The 16524-nt window shown below is 38.1% G+C and overlaps 1 protein-coding gene across 1 annotated transcript in view; it reads left to right on the top strand.

The window, feature by feature from the left end:
- LOC133528851 (serine/threonine-protein phosphatase alpha-2 isoform) overlaps positions 1-16524 on the top strand; it is a 73124-nt gene that overhangs the window by 53131 nt on the left and 3469 nt on the right. The window contains exons 5-7 of the mRNA XM_061866337.1: positions 12200-12396; positions 12643-12790; positions 14721-14859. Coding sequence (XP_061722321.1) covers positions 12200-12396; positions 12643-12790; positions 14721-14859 — 484 coding nt within the window. The remainder of the gene's footprint in view (positions 1-12199; positions 12397-12642; positions 12791-14720; positions 14860-16524) is intronic.

The following is a 16524-nucleotide window of genomic DNA, read 5'->3' as shown; positions in this document are numbered from 1 at the left end:
ACTAAAAACTGGTAGCCGAGTGGGCTCAGGACCCTTTCGTCCACAACCCTTTCTTAACGAATGTCCGAACACGACATTCATCATCACATGATGATGTAACGGATGTGTGATGTGTGTGTGTTTTCTTTCTCCACGATACGGCATCGTATCGGGGGTACGTGTGTTGGCCCTTAATCGTGCACAATGCCGTGCCGTCAGCAATTCAGCATACTATTCCTAAATCGTCACCTTCCTAACTCGTCCACATAACCATTACGATTACAGTCCCAGATCGTCCACATTCCCATTTTGACCACAGCGCCAGCTCGTCAACATTATTGTACCACCCAGTAAATGCCTGTCCTGCCTTCTATAAATAACTTCTGCACTTTTCATTTAGCCAATTTTTCTTTTCTTTTTTCCAACGGAAAAGTTGTTGGTCTATAATTTTAACCTCCACCAGTGCCAACACTAGACTGGACCATATAGGAATGTAGACGAGCTACAAGCTTGTGACTTTCAAACTATCCACCGTGATTCGGGTCAAATCTTAGACCTAACAAGGAGATTGTCGGAACTTATGTGAGGAATATAAGACATTGTTACGAAATTGTACAAATAAGCAAAAACATTATTAATGTACTTACGAGTATATTACACAGCATGTATATAAATAACCCAATCCCTTTCGTGCATGAGAGAGCATTAGGTTAGGACTTAGATATAGGTTGTTAAACTTGTTAAGTACTCCCAAATAATTGCGCAACCCATTAATAAACGTAAAAGCAACCTATTTCATTTGAAAGTCTGAAGCCGTGAAAACGTTTGATGACTGGAGAAATTAAATTTTCGTGGTTCACTGCGGCTAAACGTTAGGCTATATTTAGCATTTCAGTGTCCTAATAAAGTACACGTAACGCGATGACGTCAAAGGATGTTTGGTCAAGTTATTTCGGCGGACTTAATGTTTGGGCGGAGGTTGGGAACTGCCGCAATAAAGCGCCTGCCGATAATACATTACCTAAGTGCGCTGTTGGTCGTGAGAAACATTTGGGATAGCTATTATATACCTAACACGTATTGTCGGTTCAAATATGCGGTGAAAAAAAATCAGGAAGTTAAAAACAAAAATACAGCATGAAGCATGAATGCACTTCTAAATCTTAGTTTCGTTATCGTATCTTAACGCCAGAAATTAAAGGAATAAAAAAAATACATGATTAATTACAATAATATTGTATTGTACGAGCCTTGAGTTGAAATATTTTTAAATACCTATGTAGAACAGCCAAATAAATAATTGAAAATAATTATCCTCCCCCTTTAATTATTAGGGTATACAGAACCCGTAACATTCTACACTTACAAAACGATTTAATATCATCCAATATCCTGTCACGTCGGCGCCGGTTGTCAAAAGCTTGGAAATGGCAACCCGGCCTGCTACTGTCGATGTCGCGTCGCGCGAACGTATTTTCAGCTTGTCACAAGTGACAATCATTTATAAAGAAAGGTCAAGGCCGGCAGAAACTAGAACTTGGCTTTATTTATTTTTTGGTGGGTTTTGGGCCCGATCGATAGAGAGTAATCGTAAAGAGGCAATTCAGTGCGAAGATTCGTAAGCAGACGTTGAAATGTTTATGGATCCCGACCAGAGCCCCTCGTGTAAATTTATTCGATAGCGAAACGTGTCGTACGCGTTTGCGTTAAGTCCCATTTTGTATGGGATTTGGAAACAGCGCTCCAAGCGGGACGTTTTGGAAACTCAAAATTCCATACAAAATGAGACTTAACGCAAACGCGTACGTCACGTTTCGCTATCCAATAAATTTACACTAGGGGTACTGGACGCGTTTTATATTGTGCGTTATTTGTGTAATTAATGTCTAAGATTTGAAACAACCAATAACCAGAATAAACTGTTTAATCCTTTAGCGATTTCTGGGGCACATGCAGAAAAAGAAATGGAAATTGCACCAAGTATTAAGACACTTGTTTTTTTAGTTCACTAGGGTCAGACCAAGCTAAGTTGGCAGCGACTTTGATAGCCCAGACGGTTCAAGTGTTAAGTAAGCGTCATAATTTCATAGAAGTTTGACGTCAAAAATAACACTTGCACCGTCTGAACTATCAAAATCGCTGCCAACTTAGCTTGGTCTGACTTTTTTTATATTTATCGTAGAGTACCTTGGCAAATAGTTTTTATCTACCACGATTATACGTTTCTCAATCGTTCGCATCAACGTGATAACAATATTTGTATTCACTATCAGTGACGAGATAAAACTATATGTCATTTGTGCCATCTATTGTATCCCCTTGAATTCCCTCTTCCAAGGTTGGAAACGGTCGCAGTTTTTAAATACAATGTAATGATAAGTTTATCGTTGAGTCAACTTTGCCGACCTAAATAACAGACGCCGGAAGTATTTCCATTTGTTTAAGGTTTAGCACTTTCACGCTCCGTTTCCTCTTGTTTGTGTAAATATACGTTAAAAGCGATGGTAACGTTGTTAATTATAGCTACATCTTCATTTATATCAACTTTGTGTTCAGTTTTCTTAAGAAAATTGTATCAATTTCATGAAACAGCTCAGTTACGTCCAAGTATTAAATTGTGTCTACCTTCATAGTTTTATACCGGCGTTCCTGATAAATAGCATATGTCACTCCGGTTTTATAAGCCCCTTTACGATTATTAACCACGTCAAGCTTTATTACGTATGACATCATAGTAATATCCTGTCATCATGTTATTCTCATATATTGGCAACATCAGATTTATATGCTCACACATATTACAAGTAGGTACCAAAGCCAGATGTCCCACCACAGTAGACTAGCTTGAAGCAAGTAGAGCTGAGCAAGATTTTATTTTTATGGCTCTTATCGCACGTTGTTCGTCTTTTGAGTGAGAAAATAGTCACTTGAAAATATATTTAGTCACTTCGTCGTTGTCGGAGGGACAATTTCTCATGTGTAGCCCATAATCATTCACTTCCCTCACCCAAGGCTATTGCCAGGGTTGGAATAAATGAGGCCATGCTAGTCAACTAACCGCTGTTTATTGCAGGCAAAGTTCTTGTAAACTTATAAGGGGGGATGTTTGACAACAGGCAGCGACATTTTGTTTAAAAATATGGTACAGAATGAATTAATAACTTCTGTATTAAATGTTAGAAACAGGAATGTCAGACAACCTAATTCTAGCAAGGCCTAGTTTTTTCTATGGGTTTGTGTGTCTGGTTGCTACCGCCTTCGTAAAAACAGGTGCCTCATTAAAATAAAAAGTACTTTTTACACCAAAGAAACAAATTAACTCATGGTACAAGGTTGTGCCAAAAAACCTTCATTTACACGTCTATTTACCAATTACTCCTCGAGACATTTTTAATTATCCTAAACAGCACGTGGTTGCGTTTTTTGTTATTGTACTAGGACTACGATATTTAAGTTATTATCCTAAACGTACAATAATAAGTAACTCAATATTTACTCGTTAACGTAACAAAGATAAAAGCTCTCAGCAGATAAACAAAACACAACCTAGATCCGCCAGTGTCCCCGCAACTTATTGTTGCAAGACAAGTGGCAGACACCCTTCACAGCCCTACAAACACCCGTTATCACAGAGGGACACAACGTATATACCCATCCCCCTTTTCCCCATGGAACAGAGCGCCAGGTGCAAACAGCACGAATCTCTGTTCAAACATCTCTAACCTTATGTGGATGACGTGACGTCTTTAGGGAATGATAGCCGCGTTTATTTGAGGTCACCATGACATTGTCGAGATAACCTACGTCTAAGGCCCTTTCCCTAAATCAGGGTGATGTAATAAGAAAGGGAAGCTACCTCCCAAAGGGCACAACTTCCTAGGATACTACGTGCACTGACACACTCAAGAGCAAAAGGGAATTCTGCGAAGTTATTTTGCGAATGGTTTGGTTTTGAATACTTAACTAAAACACAAACATAAATAATTTTTATGCCTATTTGTGAAAACTTGTTTATGCGCAATAAAGTGACATACAATTAAAAAGTTTTCTTGGTCTACAATCTTGTTCGTCTCTTCATTTTCGTTCGATTCAGCAAAAAACTAATAATGCAAGTGACATAAGCAATTACACATGTTTGTTAGAGTAAAACTATTATCTTGACCTATTGATCTTGAGCAGAGAAATTTATGGTATGAAAAAATGTGATAGCGTAGGTACCGTGAAATCGTCAACAACAAATATTTCGCTGGAAAAAGTTTTTAGTGTAATTGTGTTTGCTGAATAAATATATTTACGCATAACGCCGTAGTTATTCGTCGTAGTTTCATTCATATCTATATGACATTGTATTTTTCATGTTCGTCGTAAATTTTTTAGTACTTATTAAGAAGGAAGAAGTGAAAAATTATTGCGGTTATTCTCTTAACTAGAATGTTTCTATTCCAACATTAAAATCTTATCGGCGTGTTTCGTTAAATATTTCACGCCGTCCATTGCGTATCTAACCGACCATATGTGAGTGACGTCATGCGATATGAAAGTTATTAATGTCTGGGCTAACGTGTTCCGGACACACGCCGGCAAAACGGAATCTGACATTACCCGAACAGGCTGAAATATATTGCCAAATAAGAGATAATGCCGAAATGTCGGCAATAATAATCTTATAACTTTAAACGAGCAATTCTTGTATATATATATGTATATATATTTCTGTGATCTCGGAAACGGCTCTAACGATTTCGCTGAAATTTGGTACATTGGGGGTTTTGGGGGTATACAATCTATCTAGATTAGTCTTATGTTTGGGAAAACGCGTGTATTCGAGTTTTCATGCGTTTTTCTTTCGACGCAAAATATGGTCGCTAATTTCGTGTTGCCGGCCACTGTCCGTGTGGTCCAGCGGGTTAAGACGCGGACTGCTAAACGAGTGTTACGGGTTCGAATCTCGCCCGGTGACTAACTTTTTTTTTTTATATGTTGAAGTTTATATATAATTTTTTAATTTTTATTGTTTTAGACAAGTTTAATTTAGTAAAAAAATGTAGTTAAGATTATCACCTATACACCACCATATTACAATAAATAGTTATAACCGAGCTAAGCTCGGTCGCCCAGGTACTGATATCTAATGCATAAATGGTAAGCAAAATGATACTCTGATTCTGATAATGATATAATATCATATCATTGTTCATTATTATGTATAGTTATCTTTTTTTTTGCTGTCAAGTCTGTCAATGAGTTTACACGTGACGTGGGTAGATTACCATTATTCCCAAGGAAACGAACATTCAGACATTATTCGTATCATCAATATATTAGCGAACAATTAGTAACGCTTTGAAATGATATATATACCAGTCTTGTTTTAATGACATTTTGTTGCGGAATGGAAACATGGCGAAAAAGAAATATAAACCAAGTTAATAAGTAAATAACAAGACTGTTTCGATAACTGAAATTCGTTGTAATTTCCGAATAGAAGAATGACGATCGGTGAAAGCAAACACATTTAGGAAATATCTGACTAAGATATATATGTAAAGCCCATTTACATCTAAGATAGGCAGCAGCCTCAATATTAGGTTTAAGATGATCCGTTATGAAAATAATGTTCTTCTTCGTTTATGTATTCAGTTTGCTTTCTTTGTATACAATTACTCGCGCTGCGGCCAACCTCGCCAGCTGTAGCGCGTGAGTTTATTTTTGTTTCTTAATCTTTGATGCCCTCTTGATGCCGATTGTAATTTTTTTAAGAAAGAATTTGGTAGAGTGGATTGAACGCACCAAGCTTGTGACCTAAAAGAGGTCTCTCGGTCCGCGAGGCCGTAAGCCCAAGAAGGACGCACCTTGATAAAAATTAGGGGATCCCATTCGGTGAATTTGATACGGATTTTAGTGTAGCTTATTATGCCATTGGGTTTTACTGGGTAGGAACATTAAGAACTACTGTTATCGATTACGATGCAATTTGCATTGTTCAAACAACCTGTTTAGAAAAACTGTTTCAATGTCTCAGTTATGTCCACTGAAACATTGTTAATAGATCGCAAAAAAACATTCTCAAAGCTTTAAACTGTCGTTAACAACAATCAATCTCGACACGGTGGTCATTATGCCGGAACAGGGAACAGTTCTCACAGTTTACGCGGACCATTAGACCGCCTCTTGTTTAATCGCAGCCAATGCGTTTGCGCACGTGTAGAGCTCACGTGGCGGAGGCGCATGCACTCTTGCAAAAGCAGGTGACGTCGGCATAAAACAATCCCAAAAATGTATTTTTCAAACAGTTCAAAAATGTGATTAGAAAGAGACGTTAATGCAAAATTTCCTGGATAGCCCATGTTTTCGAATAATGTATGTACATAACTGCTTCTGCCCAATCGACTTTGCAATAGATTTTTCGGTCGGTTCTTCCTAGTGGAAATTCACTAACTTTGTTCAAGGGGGCTCATTTACCTACTGCTATTCAGAAATACATATATGACATTCCACAAACATGAAGGAAATGTAATAAGCATGTATTCGTACGTGGTAAATATAATACTCTAGATCTTGTAGAAAAATCTCTCTCTTATCTTTTAAAAGATTAACGTTATTTGGTAAATCCTTTTCTAAGCTATATGTGCTGAAGATAAAAGATAGCTTCGCAACTGAAGTTGCTGTAGTATCTGAAGATACTGTTGTGGCAGTTTTAGATTAAACGTTTCTTTACTGTAGACTAACTTCAGCCTCACGACTGTTTAGCGCGTTACTGGTGTTATGAATATATGAATTGGGAAAGCATATTTCCGCTGATAGCTGCTATCATGGCGCTTCAACACAATATTTACTCGGCACCGGGCAAAGTACCCTGTTTACTCGAGATAATTAATTATATTTACTGCTCGACTAGGGAGAAAGTACCTAATCCCGAAGCAATTGGGCCTCTTAGGAATTCATTGCAAGACGGCTCGATACTAAAGCTACTAGACCCCTTATAAAGTTATTAGACTTTCTCTTCTATTTCACTAATGATCTACAAACTACCAACCTATTTTACTTGCCAAAATTGTCTCAAATTCTATGTAACTTTAGCTTGAAACTTGTCTAGTGCTTAAATCTTTTTCTCAAGACGCTAAACTGTAGTAACTTCAATTTGAACTGTCGATATTTTTTAATTGTTCCTGAAAGTGATACAATTATGTGATAGAGAAATTGCTGTTTCGCTTCTTTGTTTTTTGTTAGATGTATCTAAAGACTGTTAAGTCTAAGGATCTTGTGCGATTAATTTCTACTAACTTAAGCAATACAATATGTACACTACAAACACATTAAACGGTCCGCAGCGTAGATACAAATTAAAATTATGAACACAATTATCCGTGCGTTAATGGTTAAGTCATCAGTATCATCACGAACAATTGGCTCATGTCCAACTCTCACATCGTCGTAATCAACATTTGTTATTTCTGGATCAGTTATTAATCCAAGTCTCAGTTTTTTAACTGTTTCGTCAAACTTCTCTTCGCTTCAAGAAAGATAATTTGTCTAAATCATGAACACTTGGCATCTGTTGTGATTAAGAATATGAACAACCCTTCTTTTGTAGAAAACTATTTGTAAGACCTTGAAATAACAATTCGATTGGGATTGTTTTTCCCCATCTTATATCTCCGACTTCAACTTTGTAAAGATTGAGCTTGTTTTTCTCGCGTCCCGCGATTCTGCAAAAATATTATTCTTCAAGTTCGTAAAGTTGTCTCAACTTCCACTACTTCGATGTTGACTCTGCAGAATTCCCACAGTCCACAACTAAGTTGAGGTTGAGACTTTAATTAATTCCGATCGCAGTTTGAAACATCGAAGGTGTTTTTGCGGTCCGCTCGGAGTTGATGAAGTGGCCCCAGCAGCGTCGTGTTTCTTATTTTACGACGGACGTAGCAATAAAATGGAACAGTATCATGAAATTATAAACGGATGGGATATGAATCCTTGCAATTCATTTGATATATAGTCAGATCGCAAATGTTTAAGTGTGAAATAAATACTAGTAACGATAACGTATTATTTTCTAAATCCAATAATGTTTTATAAAAGCTTCATGTACTTAACGGATAATTTAAAAATAAGGATTGTATTGAATTCCTTTATTATTTATGATAGTAAAACAAACACGACACACGAGTTCATTGTCTAACTTGGAGAGATGACTCCAACTTCGAGCCAACAATCAATTGATGAGATACGGCGAACAATCCTAGTCGATTTCCCGCAGCAAACAACATCCAGGCTTCCGATAATCGAGTTACAGCTGATTGCACGGGGAGCCCGCTAATCCAAAATGATGGAACACAAGTTCAGCCCATTGTGCGCTTACAACCTTTTGTCATAAACGCTAAATTCCTATGCAAACTTTTGCTGCTGTTCGTGGTCTTAGCTTACAAAGTGGTATTTTCTCTTGCAATACCTATGAGTATGTCAATTACGCTTAGGCAAGTACATTCTTGGAGTAGTGCAAGTAGCTTTCCAGCCGAGTCATATATAGTGTTTTTCTCAAAAATAGTGATAGAAACATAGATACGATGGAAATATTTTACAGAAACAACGTTCTTACGTATATATTTTCACAGAAAAAAATATAAGTACACAATTGAAAAGTTTTGCTTTGCAACCTTTCTATTATTTTTAATAATTTGCTATCGAAAATACGCCAACCTATTTGATATAGCTTAATAGTAGCTGTACCAACATTAGAATAATAAGTACTGATCATTTGTTTCGCTGTTTAATGGACCAATGCCTTCATTTGATATGGCATTTTCAACTTTTTAAGAGTTTAGCATTTGTATGCAATATTGCAGTCCTGAAATCGGGACTGTAATGTTTTTAACTTTTTAATTTTTGACTGTCCATAAACTACCATAGACTGACTTATTTCTTACCGGCAAAGTCGACTCTGCCGTCGGTTTTTGAGAAAAAATATTTATGTATCCGTGTTTCGTGATCGAATTAAGCCGGTTCTTCATAATAGCCTGATGTTTCCGACCGAAAGTACATACTTACTCTTTCAAAAAGATGCAATATTTTCTCCCAATTTCACTATTTTCATCACAGTGTTATCGTACTGAACTCTATTGAAGACACTTGACATGGCGACTCCCAGATTACCTGAGGTTATCGGCTCGCGCGTCGTATGATATGATTCATCAATACAGAGTGGAATTTTACCAAACTGATTGATTTAGGCGACCTGAGTATGTACACAGTTTTCACTTTCTAGTACCTATGTGTGGAGGCCAAGACAGACGGTTCGCTTCGCCAGAGTAGTAGTAAGTACGTAAGTGTAAAATTGTAAATAAACCTAATATTTGACTCCAACCATTGGGAGGCAAACAACAACAAATGTAAACACCTAGTAGTAGGATGATTAGTTGATTACAAAGCCGATCATATCATCAGTCATCTCATGAGTAGTGGGCTTTACGTTGATTATTTATTAATTAAAAAAAGGAAAAGCGAGACATTAATATTATCAATTATCTCAACTAAAATAATTACGTATATCGGTTATAAAAGTTATAAGTAAGTACTATACCTAATTGCTTTAATAAAGCTGATTAGTGCTAACGAACCGGCAGGTACAAGCGATTTTCAATAATTAATACGTTAATTAATGGCTGTTCGCCTTCGATTTGAATATGCTAATGCGCAAATTTGTACTATCGTGTTTACAAAACACGTTTAGATGATACAATGCTGAAATTCAATTTAGATATGCAATATTCTCCAAACAAGTACTCGCAAATTAAATCGCAAAAGCAAGAATTGAAACTAAATATAGGCATATTTAGTTTCAATTCTTGTTGTTCAAATACAACGATATTCATAGGTTAACAACGTCGTGATTTGATCATTGTGTATCTAACTGTTGCATGACGAATCTCGAAGTTTATCCTCGTCCGTTGACCTCTCGTTTTCTATAAAGGTCGCAGGTCGCATCTCTTAGAACGATATAATCTGAGCACGCCTGAAGCAGATAAGAGCCCGCTAAAACCGGAACGAAATATCGCACATATAGCATCAAATTGGTTTACTCTTTAAAGTAATATTGATAAGACATGATACCCCAAATAGGTGTGCCTTAGTGGCCTCAGAACTGTACCCATGGCGTGATAGATTTAATTGTCAGATAAGTTAAGACGAACATCGGCGAATTATCATGTTTTCCATCGGAGATAAACCTGGCTAATTCAAATTTACGTTTTAACATTGAAAAGATATAATTTTGTTATTATTCGCTTTGTCCGTCTCGCTCGCGCCAATATGTGTACGAACAAGTACAAGCGAATTTTGCGAGAAAATTAAATGACATCATTTACATATCAAAATGTACTTTAGAATTAATCTCCTAGTCTACTGTAAATACAAACGCATTTTTATATAATTAGTTTCTCTTTTATCATTTTATATGTTGACGAGATTATATGTATATCTAGAAAGTACGTCTTATGTTTAGTTAGCGAACACTCTTAGTAACTACCATGATTCACAGTTTGTCCCAACGAGTAGGTATATAAATTTCGATGTGTGGGGAACTCCCATATCGAATACCCGGAAAAAAGTAAGGCCCTGAATATAGATACATACTAAAACTTTGGCTTACAGGATTATACCGAGCCGAGACCTTAAACTCGTTAGTGGGCTGCGTCGGAAATGAGAGAAAAATGTGCTGCGTCCATTTATAAAAAGTTCTTTTATATTATGTAACAAAGAAGCCTTAGGTATAATTCCTATTAAGGTTTTGACTAGATCATAATTGATGTGAACGCATTTTCATCTAGATTTTAAACAAAGCTCCTTTGTCCTCTAATAAGGTTGGGCGGGTTTTCCTAAGGGCGTCCGCTACCTGGAGCCGGCAAGCGAGTTAACGAAAAATATGAACAAAGTGATTGCTCTCGCAATTTGCATCACAAAACACAGTCAAATCTATCACGGCACTCGAAAGTGTCCGACGATTACCGATCTCAACACGGCTCCGGACTTCTTGATGGATTCATACCGGCAAGATTGATATGTTTGCGGCTTAACTAGCAATAACTTAGCTTCTCTAGTCTTAAGTTTCTAACGCGTCTCGTATCGTGTGTCCATAAAGACATACACCGCTGAATGGCTGTAGAACCGGTAGGAATATTTTAAGTTATTCATCAACCAATCAAGGGCCTAGCTTACCTACCCCCTAGAGAAATTATTAATAAAGATGAGGCTATTGAAGATTGACTATTGAAAATCTCGTCTGAATGTAATTTCAATTTAAGCTAGAGGTCCTCGGGCACTATCTAATTATACCAGCCGTTGTCTTTGCAGTAAATTCGAGTACATATCTGAAATGCAATTGCCATTCGTATATTTAACAAAAGATTTTCAAGACTTACTTGTCAAGAATCAAAGAAATTATCAATGTTTATGTTTATGCTCGGTTTACGGCTTTCTATTTAATAAAATGAACTTTCTTTTCATCGAATCCCAAGTTATAAGCATCTATACATACTAACTAAAAATCTCAAAGGAACACTCTTACCCTTGGGACCGCTAGAGCCAGTACTTCTTTTTTTCTACAATTCCTATTCCCATATCAAACTGGAGTATATTTTCTGTGTTATATTTATCATCTACCCACTGCTAGTATATTTTCGACAGCTTATTATTAATGTTCATCCATCCTTTCGCCCGGAACGAGCCTACGCTTAATCCCCTCAACGCTTCCAGGCGTAGGGGTTTTATTTAGGTCAGACTTTATTATACCTACATGCTCCTGAATACTAATATGTTTAAGGAAGGTTATCTTATAGACAACATTAACAGGATTAAATTAATTGAGGAAATGCAAACGGGAACGGAATCCTAATAAATACTCGTACTTAATAAACTTTTAGTTTACTGACCTACTTTTGGACGTTTTGTGTTCTGGCCTTTAATTAAAGCGCGATCAAACACCTACTCGGGACTCAATGCTTCTTGTAAGGCTTGTTCAACGATATTGCTTTCATTCCACGAAGCTTCAGGATTTAGCTCTATATTAATGGCAAGGAATTCATTTTATTTTTCTTATTACCATGTTTATCACTTTATATTGATAAATGGTTCTAGCTATCGTTTATTCTTAGTATTTTTTACCAACAAAGTGCTTTCTCGCCTTAAATTCACCATTACTAAACAGCTTTCTCTTTTATTTCAGTTGACGAGAAGATCTTCTGTTGCCACGGCGGTCTCTCACCGGACCTGCAGGCCATGGAGCAGATCCGGCGGATCATGCGGCCCACCGACGTGCCCGACCAGGGGCTGCTGTGCGACCTGCTGTGGTCCGACCCCGACAAGGACACCACGGGCTGGGGCGAGAACGACCGCGGCGTCAGCTTCACGTTCGGCACTGAGGTACGTAACTAGAGGGACAAACAAGCTGCTGTGGTCCGACGCCATAAGTTTCGACGGATACTGGATGCTCCTTTTTGCTTATAACTTTAGAGTGAAAGAGAACTATTCCACACAGTTTAAAGCTTCAATATCGCTCGGAGTTTAAGGGCAAATTAAAAAGCTTTTTTTTTTAATTAAAACTACGTCTTTTGACGACTTTAGCAGTGATATTCAATATAAAATTCGCAATTTTATGTAACACTACAGGTGGTTGGCAAGTTCCTGTCGAAGCACGAGTTCGACCTGATCTGCCGCGCGCATCAAGTGGTCGAGGACGGCTACGAGTTCTTCGCTAAACGGCAACTCGTCACCCTGTTCTCCGCGCCCAACTACTGCGGCGAATTCGACAACGCGGGTAAGTCAGTTCTCTTCATCCGTCTGCAACTATCGTCTTCAAAGACCTACGAGTATAGTGATCGAGTGAGAGTCTTAGAGTACTGCGCCTATTCTGACGATGTCCCAAAATACTGATCTATTCATACGAGGTGCGGTCCAAAAGTGTCCGGCCTAACAAAGAAAACAAGTAGATATATTTACAAAACCTTTTTTATTTTTCGATATAGTCCCCCTCTATTTCAACGCACTTTGCAGATCTCGTGATAAGCATTTCTATCCCCTTAAAAAAATACTCTGGAGTTTTGTCCTCAAAATGGGCGAAAACAGCTTGAGCCACTTCATCATCCGAAGAAAATCGTCTTCCCCTTAAGTCTGCCTTAAGTCTCGAGAACAGATAATAGTCGCTTGGGGCCAGGTCGGGGCTGTAAGGCGGGTGGCGAATTTCCTCGAAGCCACATTTTGTTACAGCAGCTTTGGCAATTGCAGCGGTGTGAACGGGAGCATTATCGTGGAGAAGCCGAACACCTCTACTGAGTTTTCCACGTCGCTTCTGCTTGATTGCCTCTCGTAATTGCTCAATAAGGGTGGCGTAGTAAGTGCCATTTACCGTGGTATTCCTTTCTTTTATATCAATCATTAGTATTCCGTGACAATCCCAGAATACCGTTGCCATTATCTTTTTGGTGGATTGCGTTACCTTGGCCTTTCTAGGCGGCCTTTCACCAAGACGGCGCCACTCCATCGATTCCCTTTTCGACAGAGGATCATAATATAAAACCATGGTTTCATCTCCCGTAACAATCGACTCCAAATAACTTTTTCCGTAACGCCTATACGCATCTAAAACTTCTTGAGAACACGCTTTTCGCTCAGTTCGCTGCAAGCTCGAAAGAAGTTTGGGTACCCACCTAGCACTAACTTTATTCATGTGAAGATGTTCATGAAGAATCCTAAGTACTGAAGTTTTCGAAAGCCCGGTTCTTGCCGCTATTTCTTTAGTCTTAAGTCTTCGATCACTCAGAACTTCCTCTTCCACTAATTTGACACAGTCCTTGGTGAGTACTTCCACAGGCCGGCCGGAGCGAGGTTCGTCGTCAATGGACTCCCGCCCTAAACGAAACTGCTTACTCCATTCTTTTACCGTGGAAAATGCCGGAGAAGTATCCCTGTACACGGCATCTAACCTTTTTTTTATATCGGTCGGACTGACCCCTTCCTTTGTCAGGAATTTGATCACGGAGCGATATTCCAATTTGAACATTTCGAAAATTCTTCGACTTACTATCGTTAAAACGCCGTGAAATCAAAACAACAACCAACAGAAATCCCAAAACCATACACGAAAAAGCAGAATAAATGACAATCGCGATGACATATTTTTTATTTTTTTTTAAGCCGCCAAATTTCTCCAGCCAGAAATTTTTGGACCGCACCTCGTATACATTGAAATTCCATGGATCTGCGCAACGTTTGGTCATATACCCAGCTCATCAAATAGTTTCTTTCTATTTTCACCGTCGCCGGACCTCCTTGCAGGGACCCTTCATCAGTTGCGTATTTTGTTGCTCGGCCGCCACTCTAGAATCTTTGTCCTAGTGGCCGTCGCTTCTGCTACTACTGTCTCTTATTTCTAAGTTCGGCAACTCTTAAGTTAGGCCCGGGTCCTCTTATAGATCTCCTTATTTCTTTTTTAGTTTTTGGTTAACTCCGAATATAGCTCGTTGAATTGTTTTTGTTTAGGTGTGGCTGAAAAATATGTCCGCTAATAAATAAGTCTGTGCATTCCAGGTGCACTGATGTCGGTGGACGAGACGCTGATGTGCTCGTTCTTATAGATCTCCTTATTTCTTTTTAGTTTTTGGTTAACTCCGAATATAGCTCGTTGAATTGTATTTGTTTAGGTGTGGCTGAAAAATATGTCCAGTAATAAATAAGTCTGTGCATTCCAGGTGCACTGATGTCGGTGGACGAGACGCTGATGTGCTCGTTCCAGATCCTGAAGCCGGCCGACAAGCGCAAGCTGTACTCCGGCCTCAACATGGGCCGCCCCAACACGCCGCCGCGCGCGCAGCCCAAGAACAAGAAGAAGTGAGTACACACTCTACCACCACAGGACTGGACCACCCGACACGGCCCTGGCTCCTATCCACGCTGACAATTCACATTCACTATTTTCTGCCCCTTTGACCCTTGACTTGTTGGCTATGTACGGCGAATTGTCACTGTCGGGTGACAATAGGGTTGTTTCCATCTACAAATCTTAGGGCAGAATTGTATCCTAATAAATTCTTTTGGATTATAAGAACATGTTAAACTACTTTTAGGGGATCTGTAATAACCATATTTTTGTAAATATTGAATTTAAAATATCTTTTGGCACACGTCACGTGACCAAACTCGAAACGTCATTGAACATTCTGAAGACGTCACAACTCTCGGATTGACACTGTTGACAGTTAGGCGATAGACAACAAATGACAAATGTCAGTTGACAGTTCGTATCTCCTACGTGCGTATGTAGTCATGTGTCAAACCGTAAACTGTGACGTCACACAATTTTCAAAGAGCGTTTTGGGCGCGAAAACATCTGTCAAAATATATTTTGTTAATTTAACGTATTTAAAGCCGTTTTTAGTATAAAAGTTGAATTTTAGGGCAACTTTTAGTTAATATAGAACGTAATACGAGCGTTTCAAAAAATTGGAAACAACCCTATTGTCATCGTGCTGAAGCAGGGGCAGATGTTTACTGGTGCGAACTTGAATGTCACGTTTAAGTTTCAAACGCGCAAGGTAGCGTACGTAATAGGGGGCAGCACCTGCTTATGTGTGTATTAAATTATTGAATATTATTACTGACGTTCACAAAATATTATCTTGAAAGAAAGCTGATTTTGAAGGAACAGGGTAGCATAAATCAGAGCCGTTTCGAGATGGGTATTTGGTACATGAAGCCTTATTTCTAAATGATTCTGCTTAACCCCATAGAGCCCACATTCGGAGTTTTCCAAAACGCATGTATTCGTGCATCAGTTTTCATTGGTACATGGGGCTTAAGCGACTAGCTTGTGTTCTGACCCACATTGTCTCTTTACTAAAAAAACAAGCTAATTCTATCTAACCCGATCTTACTGTAACTTTAGTAAATGGGATAAAAAAAACTCGAATTACCGACTTGTCGAACTACTTAATGAAAATGCGCCCTAACTACATTTCTCAAATAATATTGTTGTTAGCTGAGATTTAATTTAGTATAGCATTTATTTTATTTCGGGAGTCTAGAGAAAACGAATTTTATATATTTATGTATAAATGCTAATTTTACAATGATTTAAATTACGTATTATTTTATGTTATGTCACAATTTGTGACTATACTTATTTACAGTAGAAAGAAAATCACACGTTATGACCGCACGCCGCGCCGCGAGTTATTACAAATTCCAAAATAATTGAAAGTGTAATAATAAATTTGACAGAGTTTTATCTGTGAATTTTTGTACAATTTACTTTAGCCATAATCTACTTAAACCCTTGTCAATGATAACAAACATCATTTATAAGCCGGCAAAGTAACTATCATTAAAACTCCTATCCCGTTTTTATTATTTGACATTCACCAAATAATCGTCAGAGTAACATAATTTTTTTACCAGATAACATTTGTTTTCTGCTCAATAAACATGGTTTTTACAAAGGTGAAATTGTTATTTTTGACCATACGCTGAGGGGGTGTATGTGTGGATCATACTGAA

Source organism: Cydia pomonella, chromosome 20 (assembly GCF_033807575.1).
Source record: "Cydia pomonella isolate Wapato2018A chromosome 20, ilCydPomo1, whole genome shotgun sequence".
Taxonomy (NCBI): domain Eukaryota; kingdom Metazoa; phylum Arthropoda; class Insecta; order Lepidoptera; family Tortricidae; genus Cydia; species Cydia pomonella.
Note: the sequence above shows the minus strand (reverse complement) of the source record. Positions and strands in the feature narration are given on the sequence as shown.